General features: G+C 42.6%; 1 protein-coding gene across 4 annotated transcripts in view; it reads right to left on the bottom strand.

Moving 5' to 3' along the window:
• The window catches only part of LOC121580868 (partitioning defective 3 homolog), a 299046-nt gene that overhangs the window by 91281 nt on the left and 189809 nt on the right, over positions 1 to 17956 (bottom strand). For all 4 annotated transcript variants that reach the window (XM_041895983.2, XM_041895984.2, XM_045224827.1 and 1 more), the window contains 3 exons: positions 11165 to 11353; positions 8872 to 9042; positions 5501 to 5657 (listed from right to left, as the gene is read on the bottom strand). In XM_041895983.2, the coding sequence (XP_041751917.2) occupies positions 5501 to 5657; positions 8872 to 9042; positions 11165 to 11353 (517 nt within the window). The remainder of the gene's footprint in view (positions 1 to 5500; positions 5658 to 8871; positions 9043 to 11164; positions 11354 to 17956) is intronic.

The raw sequence follows: 17956 nt of genomic DNA, 5'->3' as shown, positions 1-17956 counted from the left end.
TCGAATCCCTGAGCTGACTAGGTGAAAAATCTGTCAATGTGCCCCTGAGCAAGGCACTTAACCGTAATTGCTCCTGTAAGTCGCTCTGGATAAGAGTGTCTTCTAAATGACTAAAATGTAAATAGAGCAGAGGGACAGTGTGTGTGTGTGTGTGTAAATTCAGAATGTTGTTGTTCCTGTCGTCTCTATCCCTGCTGTGTGTGTGTGTGTGTGTGTGCGCGTGTCTTTTCGGGGAACTCTGGTGTGTGTGAGCCATAAAGCCCAGTGTACATGGTCTTCTAAGGCAGTGGTTCCAAAACCTTTCCTCGGGGACCCCCAGACGTTTCACAACTTTGTGTAGTCCTGCACTAGCTCACCTGATTCACCTAGTCAAGGGCTTGATGAATAGTTGACAAGTTGAATCAGGTGTACTAGCTCTAGAATAGATCAAATACATAGAACTTCTGGGGGTCCCGAGGAGAGGTTTGAGAACCACTGCCTTAGCAGATCAATGTACACGGAGAATGGTTCTATGGTTCTGTAAGGAAATGCGACTGTAGGGGAGTAGGAATGAAGATGGCAGGCACCGAGTAGCCCAATGAATAAATCTACTTCTGTTCATGCATTTTTCTAGAAGCAATCAACTTTTTGGGCAGGCATTCATCCATATGTAAGAATGTTAGTATGGGTCCCAAACGGCACCCCATTCCCACTACTACCCTATGGGCCCTGGTCAAAAGTAGTGCACTACATAGGGAATAGGTTGGCGTTTGAGACTCACACATATTTATGTGGACCAATCAAAGGCACTCTTTTACCAACAACAATGGTGAGCAGAACTCAAAGCACCTGACAGAGTGAGATTTATTTAGAACACTTTCATTGCAGTTTACAGTAGCCCTAATACAATCAGACATCGGGACAAAATAACAATCATCGCAGCGTTTTTACAGAATTGTCTCGTCTTCAGTAAAAGCAATTATCAGAGACTTTATGTGGCAACATACCGGTGAATACTGAAGAGGAGCAGGATTTAATAGCTGAGAGGTGGGAGGAATGGCAGGCCAGATTAAATGGGAGATGGAGTCGGGAGGTGAGAATAATTGGGCGGGGGATGCAGGAGAAGGAGGGTTTTATTTTGCCACTGTCCAAGTCCATCTGCATAATTAGCATAAGCAGGGAAATTGCCTTCGGTCGACATCTTGACGAACGAGCCGTTGCCTGAAGAAGAGAATAATTAACTCAAGAAATCTCTTATCCTCTAATCGCCATAGTAGTGGGATAGGCCTGCACAACAATGGGAAAATGATCCGAGAAATCAGGCAAAGCCAAACCGGGTGTTAAGTCTTAACTAAAACAATACAACTAACTAATTTTGCCATTGTATTCTCAGGATATATTTAGCAACATCACCAAGTCTAGCTTAGAAGTGTTGAGGTAAAGTGATGTATGTGTTCATTCAGTTTAGAATTTTGGACGCAATATGTTTTTTAAACTAGCTAGTCCACACGTATTCATGCCGCCCAGTCTGACTTTTTTGTCTATAACCTGAACACATCACAGTCTCTCCTGGACCATAGACTACTACTGAACTACTACTATGTGGGGAATAGTGTACCATGAGACAAACATCGTCCTTCATCCCATCTCTATTAAACAATGCCAGTTAATTAAATACTGGTTTATAAAGAGCTTTTACTCTATTCCAACCACTTCCAATCTGACATTGACACAAAGCAACACTGACAATTCCTAACTCTAGGCCTGGCAAGACATATGGAGAAATAAGCTTAGCTAAATAAGCCTTGCTATGAACCAAAGTCAAAGTCAATGACTCAATTTAAGGCCCACAAGTGAGGCACACAACTGAGATGAAAATCTATGACATGTAAACCTCCAAAGCCAGGCTGTTGTTTAACCTCTTAAGGATCGGACCCTTTTTTTTCCAATTTTCGCCTAAAATGACAAACCCAAATCTAACTGCCTGTAGCTCAGGACCTGAAGCAAGGATGTGTGTTATCTTGATACCATTTGAAAGGAAACACTTTGATGTTTGTGGAAATGTGAAATTAATGTAGGAGAATATAACACATTAGATCTGGTAAAAGATAGTACAAACAAAAAAACATGTGTTTTCTATTTATTTATTTTTTTCATATTTTTTCATCAATTTAGATTCTGGCCACTAGATGGCAGCAGTGTGTGTGCAAAGTTTCAGATTGATCCAGTGAAGCGTTGCAATACTGGACTATTTTGTATCAAGTCTGCCCAAATGTGCCGAATTGGTCAATTGATACATTTTCAAGTACATAACTATAGAGAACATACAAAAATGATATGGTAATACAAAATGTAAGTTTACACACTCGCAGGAATGTCATACATGATGGATCATTAGCTTATACACTAACTTTCACACATCTAGATGGCTGGCGGGGTGGGTGTGGAGCCAGAGACAGCAAGGGTTCAAACTGTAGAACCCAGTTCCTAAATTTGAATATAAATATTGATTTTATCAAACAAAACTATGCTACATTTTATCACTGGGACCCTTAGCATGACAAATCAGAGCAAGATTACTGAATGTAAGTACATTATTTACCTTCAGAGGTGAATGTATCAAACCAGTTGCCGTGATACGTTTTTTGTTGTTGTGCACTCTCCTCAAACAATAGCATGGTATTTTTTCACTGTAATAGCTACTGTAAATTGGACAGTGCAGTTAGATTAACAATAATTTAAGCTTTCTGCCCACATAAGACAAAGTTTGCTGTAACTTACAACATTCATGCTAATCACATTAGCGCACGTGAGCTCAACCTTCCCATATACGGGACACCGATCCTGTAGAGGTTAATGGGTCAGGATGAACATTTGGCAATACGTTAGTCCTGTAATGTCAAGAGTTATATGCTCCGTCTCTTCTAAAGTCTCAACTCAGGTCAGTTGAAGAAAATCCTATCTTCTGTCTTGTTCTCAGACGTTAAAATGGGCTTACAGTGCAACAATCCTGCTTAGGATATATTACACTGTATCAGTACATAGATATCCAGTGGACGCACAGTGGTGTAATTTAAACTATTAATAGGTCTCATACAGTATGAGCGAGATGGCAACGTTAAAGGAAAAATCCACCCCAAACCATCCATTCCTTTAATTTACAGTGGTATTTTTAAATTTTTAAATTAAAAAAATAATAATAAATAACAATAATAAGTGAGAACAATATTTTTTGTGAACAAATGTTTCATTTTGCTGTTATAATAAGGTTGGTAGCAACATGGAAAATCGTTGTGGAAATCTGTTGCAGCTCAAGTCGACTACAAAATCCACAATGCAATGCTCTCTGTATGGACTGGCTGGCTAGCTAGCTAGCAAACGTAGCTACACACAATAATACCAACGACAATATGAGCATGTAAAGTAGCTGGTTAGCTGTAAAATTGCATAAACAAACCGCACTATCAATTTAGGAGTCTACAATCTCACTATGTTCAACCTGCAGATCGACGTGCCTAACAGAGTGGAGTCTAACATTACCAACAGCAGATATACTTTTGAGGAGATGGGAAACGTTGCCCATGCTACGTCAATGGGCCGCACTGTGCATTCTGGGCAATTCTGGTACAAGGACCACTCTCCTTCAAGGAGTGAATGAGAGTCTATTGGGCGCTAGCTCAAAAACCCAACATTAGCAAAAATTTTGTCAACAAGAAGTACAACATTACAAATCTTTTCCGAGATGTGAGATAATTAACTTGCTATATGTAATATGGTATAGATTTGGAATCGTGACATCACGTACTTTCAAGGAAAATAGGCAAATTTTTCGACATATACACTGACTTTGAGAAGGGATTGCATGACGATTAGCGTAGCAACCGCGTGACGCAGCATGACAAAGTGAACACTATTGGTCGACAGTCTGCTAGGTGGGGCGTTATACGTTCCTTCATTCATTGGATTCCTATCTCCTTTCTATAATATCTCTGGCAACGGCACCATGCAATGCATCCTGGACTAAAGAGGCAGACAAATAGGAAAAATGTGCTAGACCCTCCATTAAATAAATGTTTCTCGAGGTAGGAATATCGCAAAAAATATGATCAATAGCTCATTCGACAGAAGACATCCTCCCGAGTTATGACATCGGCCAGTATTGAAATCTGACGTGTATGATAGACGTTTTTGCGATCTGAAAGTCGTATTCCTATTAACTTGCAGTGTTGTGAGAGCGACTTTATCACAGTGCTACATCATACCGGCCGGATTTCTGCCTGCTTGAACGCCAATAACTCAGATACACATGAAAACATGAAATGACCCAGGGAATTAATAGAACATCACTCAGAGATGCACAAAAACAATATAACGTTCAAAATGGGTGAACCTTTCCTTTAAGAACATAAGTTTAGGGCTACTCCAATAGATATAGTAGTACATGTCCCTGCAGCCCCCAATGTGTGTGTTTACAGTGGATTATATGATCTGCGACCACCAGGTTTGTCAACACAGGAAATGGAGTAACAGACTGTGCTGTGAGTTTCCATTCAACTTTCAGCGGATCTTAATGTCTCGGAAAATGTAAGGGAAAAGGTCAGACAATTTACAGCTCAGGGGCCCTTGTATGGTGCAGCGCAGACCTTCTGATTGATTCAATGGTGTGTGTGTGTGTGTGCTCTGTGAATCCCTGAGCTCTCTGTTTGGAGTCTGCCTGTTCTGTCAGCGCCTCAGGCTGACCCTGAAAGAGAGGACCAGTACTGTGTGTGTGACCATACTGTTTGTGGTGTGTGTGTCCGTACTGTGTGTGTCCGTACTGTGTGTGTGTGTGTGTGTGTGTGTGTGTGTGTTTGTGAGAGAGGGCTGACAGACAGACAGGGTGGCAGGCAGTTTGATGGGAGGACACAGATTTTAAATGCGCCACATAGATTCAATCAATCATAGGATATAGATACCAGCCAGCCAACCAACCGCTAGGCCAGATGTTACAACAGGAGATACTGGTGCAACTATTCCAGTCCACCCAGCTTGGTAACAGAATGAAGGCATAAACAGCACAAACCGTCATTCTGTTACCAAACTTTGCATCTGCACTGTTCTTCAAGTAAATACGTTTTTGTAAAATTGTCTGCGGAAATTGTTAAAAGCAGTCATTGTGCATAGAGATGTATGGTTTGTTTAACTTTGCAATCATCGGTTTTTGTTTGACATTTTTAAGTCAAAAATCTGAGTCTCAGTGTCACCGTTACAGTGGAATTGCCCTCTAGTATTATACATGGTTAGAAGTGAATACTTTTTTAGCCGAACGAATAATCAGAAATTGTGTCCTATTAGTTCTCAGTTTTAATTAATTGGCCTTGTTTTTTAAGTAACAACACAGCATCTCAGCTTGGCTCAGGTGTAAATTGGATCTTATCAACACTGTTAGTTTACAGTTTGTAGAGTGTGATGTGTGAATGACAATATCTGGTGTTAACCCAGCAATAAGGGTGTGAGAAGGTATTGGGGGGACCTGACTCACCCATCATTCTGCCCATTAGGGTCTGCTGTGGCATCAGGTTGTCGTCCAGGCCCTCTATGCCTCCGTACAGGGAGTGGGAGATACGACGCTCCCGGTCGTCCAGCAGGGTGGAGTTGAGGGCCTGCTCCGGTCCCAGGAGGCTCCCAGGGGCCTCCAGCTACACATACAAAGGCATTGGGAAGACAGGCACAATCAATACATGTAACATTGGAAGAAGGAATCCTCGTTATATTGGAAATGCACAGTATGAGACGAAATTCTCCCTTAAGTACATTTTGATTAAATCTTGATTTTTTAACTCGTTTTGCCATTCTAGCTCAAAGCCAAAACCCCATTATGGCTATTTCTCTCTCACGGTGGGATTGCAGCAGCGATTACAGCTAAACCTAGAAATTATGCCTCATCCTGTCTGTGAGGGACCGGTAGACGCAGGCTAGCCTCATGCTACATAGCCCCGGCACTACCACAGCTTGCTAGATAAATAACAAACCTGTAGAGGCAGGCTAGGTTCATGCTAATATTAGCCCCAGCACCACCACGACCATGGTTAGGATAGCTTGATAAATGACAATGGATTTTCAATAGCTGTTAAGACGCCTGCTGACAACATTCCCCCACAGGTGAGCAGCACGGTGCCATTTTCCTCAAGGGGCTATCTGACTCACCACTGCTTATTGGACAAATAGGCCATTTACTGCCTCGGTCACCTTTAAAAACACACATGGCTGAGGAGCAAGTGGGGTTGAACGTGTGTGGACCATAGAATTACATAGAATCAATAGAATCTCTATGGTGAGGATGCCCTCATTGTTTGCACTTAGAATCTCCTCTTTCACTGATTTAAACTGTACAAGCTGGTTTCCTGACACATATTAAGCCTAGTCCAAGTGTAAAAAGCATTCTCAATGGTGAGACCCTTCATTTAAAAGAACTTCATAGTCCAGGACTAGGTTTAATTTGTGTTTGGGAAACCAGACCTAAAAGTGCAACGGTTTCTGTATTCATGGCTCAAGATGAAGAAAATTACTTGTTAGCATGAAGACTGCCAGCATCAACAGATGTGCATCACAACAAGAGGAAATGTAATCAGTGAATATTCAATCCACAGCGCCTTCATTTCATTTCCCACGTTTGATAGACGTGCTGATAACACAGAGACAGGTGTGATACAGACAAGTTCAGTTCATTTAATGTAGAAACTGCTAAACATTCATCAAGCAGACGTGGCTGCTACCTTAGCCAGTAAAATGTGAGTAAAAACAGGTGTAGAACTAGTAAAATAGGAACAACACCAAATGACTGGGGGTGGAGATCTGAAAAAATGATTTCTAGAGAGCCCAAATGGCTTCAGACTGTTGAGATGAGATGGTTAATGAAACTGGCTGCAGAGCGGAGGGCCTATTGTTTGTGTGTGTGTGCCTGTCAACAAATCACTGCTCTACTCATTGCATATTCAAACCTATAATTAAACTGGTGCAGGGTCGTAATTGGGTCGTAATTGTGATTAGGGCATCTGTCTGAATAGAATAGCCCTGCGTGGGGGTTTAGTATTGAGGAAATATTGGTTCAGATACAGAATAGTTTGCCACTGATTACTACCCTAGAGGTAAAGTTAGGAGGATAAGTCAGAAAGAGAAGGATGGTGTGAGTTGATGGGAGACAGGAGTACAACCTGTCCATCAAGCTGTGCCACATGAATGTCTATGACCTTGGTAGAGTTCTTCTATGGTTCATATATATCACATATTCAGTGGACTGCAAGAAAAATGGATCAATAAAGTATCATTCTTCTTCTATACAGATACCTAGAAAGATAATGCTCTAGTCTAAGCCATCCCCACAGCTGTATCCGTGATGCAGATATTGATGAGTCATCCCGTGTGTGTGTGTACCTCATTCAAAGCCAGTGTTCTATGCTCTCCTCTCACCCTTGGCTTTTCCACAGCACAGCCTGCAACCTGACAGCAGCACATGGCTTAGCCCTTAGCCCCTGCTCTGCTTTCAATTAACAGCTGCACCATGGGAAATCACAGGTCTGACATGTACTGTAGCAAGAGGCAGAGGCAGGGCTGGAGGCACACAGTACACACTACAACAACCAGTAGACAGAGCTCTCCAATAGATAAGTGATCAAGCCAGGATAGAGTCTGGAGTATGCAGCAATATCATGACATTGAAATGTGGAGAGGGATGGCGGTAGAGAGAAAGAGAGGGAGGGAGAGAGAGATAAAGAGAGTGAGAGCGAGTCTGGAGTGTATCAACATGTTAACATTTAAATGAAAAAAAAGTAATGTGTAACTTTGTTGGCCAGCCGTCACTAATTCCCCCAGCATGCCTCGGGACATGGAGGCTAAGAGGAGAGCATGGCTGCATCCCAAATGGCACCCTATTCACTACTTCAGTCCTCCCGCACACATTGTTGTTGTAACCCCGGAGAACAACACCTGATTCAACTCATTGAGGGCTTGATGATTATTTGGCAAGTTGAATCAGGTGTGCTTGTCCAGGGCTACAACAACAATGTGTACTGTTGGGGGTACTGGAGGACTGGATTTGGGAAACACTGCCCTACATAGTACACTTTTTTGGACCAGAGCCCTATCGGTCCTGTTTAAAAGTATTGCACTAAATAGCGAATAGGGTGCCATTTTGGGACGCAGCTCATGTCGTGTGAACTGATGTGAACCACCTGACTGGGTGCTCTTTCATCATATCCCTAACATAGTTCTCTAGTTCAGAATAGGCAATGTGTCACTGGCTTTGGAATGAGACGAAGACTACATGTGTGAGGGTGCGTGTTAATGGTAACTGAACAACTATCAAGTGTTTTAAAAAATAAAAATAAAGACCAAACTTGAAACAAATGTCAAAGGTATCATGACATTGTGATGGGTGGCCTTAACCTTATTTAGGAATATTGTACATTTTAGTAAGAATGACCACATTTTTCTGCTGAAGAAACGCATAGAGAAAACAGAATGCAGTCATTAAAAAAAATTTGAATCTTTAATATGATAATCGAACATTTGAAAAAACAAACAATACATTAGCAATGGCAGTGACTGAGGAAAGAAGAATGGAGCCACAATGCTCTCAGACGCTGCCTCCAAAGCCTCCAACAAGCCTAACATCACACATAGACGCCCTGTGGGTTAGAAAAGTATTTCAGCATACAAGCGTGTTAGTCAGTGGAGGCTGGTGAGCGGAGGAAGACTCATAGTAATGGTTGGAAAGGAATAAAAGGAATGCATGTTTTTTATGCGTTTGACACTGTTCCATTCATTCCATTCCAGCCATTACTATGAGCCCGCCCCCGGCTGGTGTTAGCCCTATAATCTCCACAGCTTTAATAAAGCGATGGTTAGGCCTACCTCGTTGCGTTTAGTGACCCTCCTGGCCACAATCAGCTGAATCATCCCCCGCTTGTTGCCCTCTACCGACATGGACTTCCTTAGTGTCTCCATGGCTTCCTGGTTGGTCTTGCCTAGCAACGACTCCCCGTTCACCGCTATCAGCTGGTCGTTGACCCGTAGCCTTCCATCCTGTTCAGACAGGATATGACATGTAGGATGAGAATCAGTCAACACGCACAATCAGGCTGTTCAATGCATTAGCACTGTACCGTTAGCCTGGTTTGTGTTATCTTGCCAACTCCTTGTCACTTATTGTCACACCAAACAACGAGTGATGCACAGGTCACTTAATTCCATAAGGAATTGGCAAGAGAGCAGAAACGGGCTACTGTACTGGCAGTGGAATAATGAATAGCAGAAAAAGCAATGAAGAGCAGCTATCAGAACTGCTAGACAGAAGATGCTAAGAGGCTGGTTAGACCGGTATATTTGTATTTGTATTTATTAAGGACCCCCAAGGCAGCAGCTACTCTTCCTGGGGTCCAGCAACATTAAGGCAGTTTTATACTATTTAACATTTTACATGACATTACATTTCATAACACTTTTCACAACACATTAAGTGTGTTCCCTCAGGCTACTACTCTACTATCACATATCTACAATACAAAATCCATGTGTACCTGTGTATAGAGTGTGTGTCTTATTATGTGTATCTGCCTGTGTGTGTGTGTCTCTTCACAGTACCCGCTGTTCCATAAGGTGTATTTTTATCTGTTTTTTAAAATCTAATTCTACTGCTTGAATCAGTTACCTGATGTGGAGTAGAACTCCATTTAGTCATGGCTCTACGTTGTACTGTGCGCCTCCCATAGTCTGTTCTGGACTTGGGGATTGTGAAGAGACCTCTGGTGGCATGTCTTGTGGGGTATGCATGGGTGTCCGAGCTGTGTGCTAGTAGTTTAAACAGACACCTTGGTGCATTCAGCATGTCAACACTTCTTACAAAAACAAGTAGTGATGAAGTAAATCTCTCCTCCACTTTGAGCCATGAGAGATTTCCATGCATATTATTAATGTTAGCTCTCCATGTACATTTAAGGGCCAGCCGTGCTGCCCTGTTCTGAGCCAATTTAAATTTTCAGAGCTCCCTCTGTGTGGCACCTGACCACACGACTGAACAGTAGTCCAGGTGCGACAAAACTAGGGCCTGTAGGACCTGCCTTGTTGATAGTGTTGTTAAAAAGGCACAGCAGCGCTTTATTATGGACAGAATTCTTCCAATCTTAGCTACTGTTGTAGCAACATGTTTTGACCATGACAGTTTACAATCCAGGGTTACTCCAAGCAGTTTAGTCACCTCAACTTGCTCAATTTCCACATTATTTATTACAAGATTTAGTTGAGGTTTAGGGTTTAGGTAATGATTTGTCCCAAATACAATGCTTTTAGTTTTTGAAATATTTAGGACTAATTTATTCCTTGCTACCAATTCTGAAACTAACTGCAGCTCTTTGTTAAATGTTGCAGTGATTTCACTCGCTGTAGCTGTTGAGTCATACGCATTTTTTCAATCTTTACTAATGACATGCCTCTGGCTTTACTCAAAGCCAGTGGCATGTCATTAGTAAAGATTGAAAAAATAAGGGGCCTAGACAGCTGCCCTGGGGAATTACTGATTCTACCTGTATTGTGTTGGAGAGGCTTCCATTAAAGAACACCCTCTGTGTTCTGTTACAGGTAACTCTTTATCCACAACATAGCAGGGGGTGTAAAGCCATAACACATTTGTTCTCCCATCAGCAAACTATGATCGATAATGTCAAAAGCCGTACTCAAGTCTAACAAAACAGCTCCCACAATCTTTTTATCATCAGTTTCTCTCAGCCAATCATCAGTAATTTGCGTAAGTGCCGTGCTTGTTGAATGTCCTCCCCTATAAGCGTGCTGAAAGTCTGTTGTCAATTTGTTTACAGTAAAATAGCATTGTATCTGGTCAAACGCAAATTTTTTCAAAAGTTTACTAAGGGTTGGTAACATGCTGATTGGTCGGCTATTTGAGCCAGTAAAGGGGGCTTTACTATTCTTGGGTGGGGGCTTTACTATTCTTGGGTAGCGGAATTCCTTTTGCTTCCCTCCAGGCCTGTGGGCACACACTTTCTAGTAGGCTTAGATTGAAGATATAGCAAATAGGAGTGGCAATATCGTCCAATATTATCCAAAGAATACCATATTATTGATAACGTATATGAGCATGAAAATAGGCTAATTTTTACTTTAGTTCTAATGAAAGGTGAAAGATGAGACTCACCTTGCAGGCAGCTCCCCCGTTGATGATGGACTTGACAAAGATGCCCAGGTCAGAGTGGTTCTCCTTGGAGCGGTTGCCCTTGACGCTGACCCCTAACCCTGCCGACCCTGAGTCACTCAGAGGGATCTCAAAGGTCAGGAACTCCCTGGTACCATCCGGGGTCAACACCAGGTCATCCTCCTCAACCTTCTAGAACAGAGAGGGAGGGAGGAAGGGAGGGAGGGAGGGAGGGAGGGAGGGAGGGAGGGAGGGAGGGAGGATGGTGTCACTGGTCATTGTTGCTACTGTGAGATCTACTGTTAGAAACACCGAAGCAGTGGAAAGTCCTGCTTACATCTATGAAGTTAGTTTTAGAAGAGAGGACTCAACATGATCACAGTCCAATACAGATGTGACAGTGAGAGTTCTTGGGGCCAAGGATAGATAACGTTATGATAGCTTATCTGTGAACAATTGCAGCAGCACAGTGGCGCCATTGGCTGTCATCATGAAACATAATTGACATAAGAATATAGGTATTGAGTGAGCATCGGATCAATTCTGTGACCACCTGTCAGACCCCAACAGAGCACTAAATAATGTATACAGTGCATTTCCTACACACAGAAACAGACACAATATCAGAAAATGCAACAGGTGCTTGAGCCTCATTGAACAACAAAAAAGCTATTCTCTCTGCCTTGTCAATTGACAGCTGTCCTTTGAATAAATCTGCACACTTAACTACTGGCAATTATGTGCATGTGTAATGAATGCAGTCATAATCAAGCTCAGTGTCAGACATTCATTAGCTTCCATTGTTTGCAGAGAGAGAGATCAAATTACTTTGTGGAGAGACAGAAGGAGAGCGAGCGGGCGAGGGAAGGGAGAGACAGAAGAGAGAAAGAGTGAGAATGAATCCATGTGGAACAATAGCAGAACTGCCTCCCCTCCCCCCTCCCCTTCTCTTCTCCTAGGCTGCATGCTGCTTTGTATTCCATAGGGTGAATCAACCTTTCGCAGGGGGAGAATAAAAGGTAAAGGCCACCCCCCTCCCCCTCCCTCCCTAATCTCAACCGCTACACCCCTGGCCTCGCTCGCGCCCCCTGATCGTTCTGAACAGCATCACCTGAAACTATTAGAGAGGCGCTCTCAACTTTCCTACAAACCTGTCTGTCTATTTGATGACACTGTAAAGTCACATGAAACAAATTAAAAGTGCAGAGAGGAGAGAAGAGGAGGCACTGAAGGATGTAATTGCTGGAGGGAGCCCATGCGTGGAGAGCACTGTTGTCTGCCCTTTTAAAAGCAGCTCTCTCTCTGCCTGAGAATGCATGCTGATAGAGCATGAATATCAAACACCTAGGATAATAGACAGACAGGAGTCCAGGCAGACTGATGTGGAGGTGTGTGCGTGTGCCTCCATGCGCGCGTGTGTGTGTGTGTGTGTGTGTGTGTGTGTACTAAGAGAAACTCACAGCGTGGAGTACATACTGCACACACACACACACACACACACACACACACACACACACACACTCAGGAGTGAGGTCATAGTCAGACTCCACATGGAGAGGGCCAGTGAGTGATTAAACACAGTGGAACTTTGAGCAAAGACAAGGACCACCTCTCATAATGACTTATGTGATGCTAACATGCAGATAATGTGTATTTTAATATCGCCATTATTAAGGCATATTCACAAATAGCAACTGTCCCTACCAAATCCTCCTAAACACACACACACACCACCTCTCACAAGGTGCATTACAAACAATAGTTTTCCTAAAAAGTTGGTCCACTAGATTAGAATGACTTGAGATTAGAATGAGACTCCCCAGCCATCTATAACCTCATCGCCCCCTGTACTGTCATTCCCCCTGTACTGTCACCCCCCCATACTGTCACCCCCCCATACCGTCATCCTCCCCTATACTGTCACCCCCCCCTATAATGTCATCCCCCCCATACTGTCACCCCCCCTGTACTAGCAGCTGATGCTGTCACTGTGTGCTGTCTGTGTAGGAACAGGTGTTATCTTGAAACATCACTTTAAGGCAAGGGCTTGTTATCTGCTACATTCACTGGGCCCTCTGATACTCATACATTCACACACTAGAGACATGAATGCAGCCGCATCTGTACCGCGGCACAAATAGCACTGTGTGAGTGAGTGAGCGAGTGAGACAGAAAGATCCACAACAGTAATTCATTTTACTGAACTGTATTCTATTCTTAATGCTTTTTCAGAGATGGCTTACTGAGTCGAGGGCGAGGGAATGTGTGTGTGATCATAGATCAATGTGGCTTGCCATTACATTACATGGTAACTGGCGCTGATGGCTTTTCAATTTCAACGTGTTGTAATTTTCTGTAACTCAGTATAACTAATGGCACAACAGTCCAAACAGTGTTACTTGATTGCTTCATGGTACCTAATTGACTTAGACTGTGTCCCAAATGGCACCCTATTCCCTTCATAGTGCACTACTTTTGACCAGAGCCCTATTCCCTGGTCAAAAGTAATGGACTTTAAAGGGAATAGGGTGCCATTTGGGACACAGACACAGACACTGTTGGATGTGGTTACTTCAGTCAGCCAGTGGGGCTCCACGGCCGACACGGCCTCCCTCACTGAGAGACGCTGGAGGAAGGGAACAGTCAGACCCACGGTTACAGTTACACCCCATACGCTCACCTCCCAGAGACCACCACAGGCCCAATATGCCATGGTACTGCCAACGCCCCTCAAGCAACAGCCCCAAACATGTTAGCAGTGCAGCAGCATCAAGTCAACTGTAACCATGGCCCAGTACCAAATGCCAGCATAATCTCTATATAGTGCATTTATTTTGACCAAGGCCCAAAACTAGTGCACTATATAGGGAATATGGTGGCATTTGCGATGGACTCCATGTGTGCCAACAGTCCCCATAGCGTCCTCAGGCTAACACCCCTCCTGCCTCCCAAAGATAAATAATCTATTATTAACAACAATTATACGATGATTAATGATTAACGTTGGCAAAGTTCTGATGTAATTGTTTTGGAGGGTTTAGGTGATGTTTCCTATTGTCTCTGTGTTTTTTACCTGTTCCCTATTCATTTACATTTACATTTACATTTTAGTCATTTAGCAGACGCTCTTATCCAGAGCGACTTACAGGAGCAATTAGGGTTAAGTGCCTTGCTTAAGGGCACATCAACAGATTTTTCACCTAGTCGGCTCAGGGATTAGAACCAGCGACCTTTCGGTTACTGGCACAACGCTCTTACCCACTAAGCTACCTGCCGCCCCTATATTCCCTATATAAAACACCAGTGCTACCTATGAAATGTTTTAAAAGTAGTGCTTTATATAGAGAACAGGGTGCCATTTGAGACGCACAAAGATATTCTGTGCTGTACTGGTATAAGAGCATTAGTGCTGCTTGCTGTCTGCCTGGCACCACAACATAATAGTAAAGTTAATGTGTTGTTGAGAGTCGTGTGGAACAAAAGCCTCTAACAAGAGATAACATCTGCTGTTTATAATTGAGCCCATTATGGAGGAAATATGCTGGGAAGGAGAGAAGAAAGGGATTCATTTGGCAAGGCTTGTAAAATCATACACGAGAGAGAGAGAAAGAGAGAGATGGAGGGAATACGTTGGGAAGGAGAAAGAGGAAAAGAGAGAGAACGAGAGAAAGGAGAAAAAGCGAGAGAGTGAATGAGATGGAGGTAATACAGTATGTCGGGAAGGAGAGAGAGAAAGATATATAGAGAGAGAAAGAAAGAGAGAAAAAGAGAGAAAGAAAGCGAGATGGAGGGAATGTCAGGAAGGAGAGAGAGAGCGAAAAGAGAAAAATAGAATGAAATGGAGGTAATACGTATGTCGGGAAGGAGAGAGAAAGAGTGAGAAAGTGAAAGAAATTGAGAGATAGAGAGAAAGGAAGAGAGAATGAGATGGAGGTAATATGTTGGGAAGGAGAGAGGGAGAGATATAGAAAGAAAGATATAGAAAGAGAAAGAGAGCGAAAGAGAGAAACAGAGAGATGGAGAGAATGTCAGGAAGGAGAGAGAGAAAGAAAGAGAGAGAAAGGGAGAGAGAGCTAGAAAGAGAAAGAGAGAACGAGAGAAAGAGAGAACGAAAGAAAGGAATAGAGAGATCAAGAGAATATGTGGGGAAGGAGAGAGAAAGAAAGAGAGAGAGAGAGAGAGAGAGAGAGAAAGAGAGAGAGAGAGAGAGAGAGAGAGAGAGAGAGAGAGAGAGAGAGAGAGAGAGAGAGAGAGAGAGAGAGAGAGAGAGAGAGAGAGAGAGAGAGAGAGAGAGAATGAGGTAATAGTTCGGGAAGGAGAGAAAGAGAGAGATATAGAAAGAGCGCAAAATAAAGAGAAATAGAGAGCTGGACAGAATATGTAAGGAAGGGGAGAGAGAAAGAAAGAGGAAGAAAGAAATGGAGGGAATATGCTGGGAAGGAGAGAGGAGAGAAAGAGAGAGAAAGAGAAAGAAAGAGAAAGAGAATGAGATGGAGGTAATACACTATGTCAGGAAGGAGAGAGAGAGGGAGAGAAAGAGAAGGAGAGAGAAAAAGAAGGAGAGAGAAATAGAGTGAGAAAAGAGAGAGACAGAAAGACAGAATGAAAGAAAGAGAAATAGAGAAAAAGAGATGGTAGGTAAAATACAGTATGTCGGAAGGAGAGTGAGAAAAAGTGAAAGTAGTAGAGAGAATGAGATGGAGGTAATATTTCGGGAAGGAGAGAGAGAGAGAGAGAGAGAGAGAGAGAGAGAGAGAGAGAGAGAGAGAGAGAGAGAGAGAGAGAGAGAGAGAGAGAGAGAGAGAGAGAGAGAGAGAGAGAGAGAGAGAGAGAGAGAGAGAGAGAGAGAGAGAGAGAGAGAGAGAGAGAGAGAGAGAAAGAGAAAGAGAAAGAGAAAGAGAAAGAGAAAGAGAAAGAGAAAGAGAAAGAGAAAGAGAAAGAGAAAGAGAGAGAGAGAGAGAGAGAGAGAGAGAGAGAGAGAGAGAGAGAGAGAGAGAGAGAGAGAGAGAGAGAGAGAGAGAGAGAGAGAGATATTGCTTTGAGTCCAAGGTGTATAAAGTGTAGGTCTACATTATGGTGGGAACATGCCGGGAAGGAGGGCTTGTAAAATCACACAGGAGAGCGAGATTGCTTTGAGATCCAGGGTGCCTACTCTAGATTGTGTCTCAACTTGGCACCAAGATAACTTCCCATAAATGTTACTGAGGAAAATCACACTCTACGGCCGTTTCCACATAAGGCAATTTTAACAACAACCATACACAACTCCTGGTCCTGGTATGACTGGTTTACTGAAAAAGGGCCACCCTGAGATTATCATGAGATGAAGGCAAGATTGGTTTGATATGCCAGCTGGGATCATAACCAACACCATTCTCCATTTGGCCACAGACCACGCTTGTGATAAGAACCATGAATGCAGGCAGCTGTCAGGTATCACAGGAGCACAGGGAACATGGAACTAACACTAGGCTGCGACCTCGCTCTCCAACCAAGGTGTATGAATTCAACTGATTAATAATGCTTCTGAATGGTTGACTGATACAGTATAGTTAATAATGGATCTCCTTTATTTCAGAACAAACTATTTTGGGGCCTCTGGTACATTCTAATGCATTGATTCCATCTAAAATACACATCTTAATTATTGAATACTTAAACGACTTTACCTCCCAGATTGGTAAAATTATGAGTGGGCCAGGTTGTTAATGCCACTGAATCATTTCATTCACGGAGCCAATTATTCAAGTACTGAAGATACATCCTCCTCTACTGAACTCTTTAAATAATTACATTTATTTGCAATCACTGCACAATTGGACATGCATAATTTATGGACATCGTGCAATAAAGTTAATTGCATTTGTCTGTGGGCTGCATTGCATACATCATAAATTATTAAATGTTGACGATGGTTGACTCATTATTTACACACCTGAAACTACCTACCACGTTACTAACAGCAAATCAGAGGACAATCTGAACTGAACTGGACTAGAAGTGATGTGTATAGTCTTGGGATACCATTTTTATGTCTCTGTTCAGTTTGAAGGAAGATGCTAACTAGCATTAGCGCAATGACTAGAAATTATGGTATGCTAGTAGATACAATATACACTACCAGTCAAAAGTTTGGACACACCTACTCATTCAAGGGTTTTTCTATATTTTTAACAAATCAAAACATATTTTATATTTGAGATTATTCAAATAGACACCTTTTGCCTTGACAGCTTTGCACACTCTTGGCATTCTCTCAACCAGCTTCATGAGGTAGTCACCTGGAATGCATTTCAATTAACAGGTGTGCCTTCTTAAAAGTTAATTTGTGGAATTTCTTTCCTTCTTAATGTGTTTGAGCCCATCAGTTGTGTTGTGAGAAGGTAAGGGGGGTATACAGAAGATAGCCCTATTTGGTAAAAGACCAAGTCCATATTACGGCAAGAACAGCTCAAATAAGCAAAGAGAAGCGACAGTCCATCATTACTTTAAGACATGAAGGTCAGTCAATACGGAAAATGTCAAGAACTTTGAAAGTTTCTTCAAGTGCAGTTGCAAAAACCATCAAGGGCTATGATGAAACTGGTTCACATGAGGACCGCCACAGGAATGGAAGACCCAGCATTACCTCTGCTGCAGAGGATAAGTTCATTAGAGTTACCAGCCTCAGAAATTGCAGTCCAAATAAATGCTTCACAGAGTTCAAGTCACAGACACATCAACATCAACTGTTCAGAGGAGACTGTGTGAATCAGGCCTTCATGGTCGAATTGCTGCAAAGAAACCACTACTAAA

The sequence above is a fragment of the Coregonus clupeaformis genome, chromosome 14, assembly GCF_020615455.1.
Source record: "Coregonus clupeaformis isolate EN_2021a chromosome 14, ASM2061545v1, whole genome shotgun sequence".
In the NCBI taxonomy this organism is placed as follows: Eukaryota; Metazoa; Chordata; class Actinopteri; order Salmoniformes; family Salmonidae; genus Coregonus; species Coregonus clupeaformis.
This window is presented reverse-complemented; position numbering and strand designations above follow the sequence as displayed.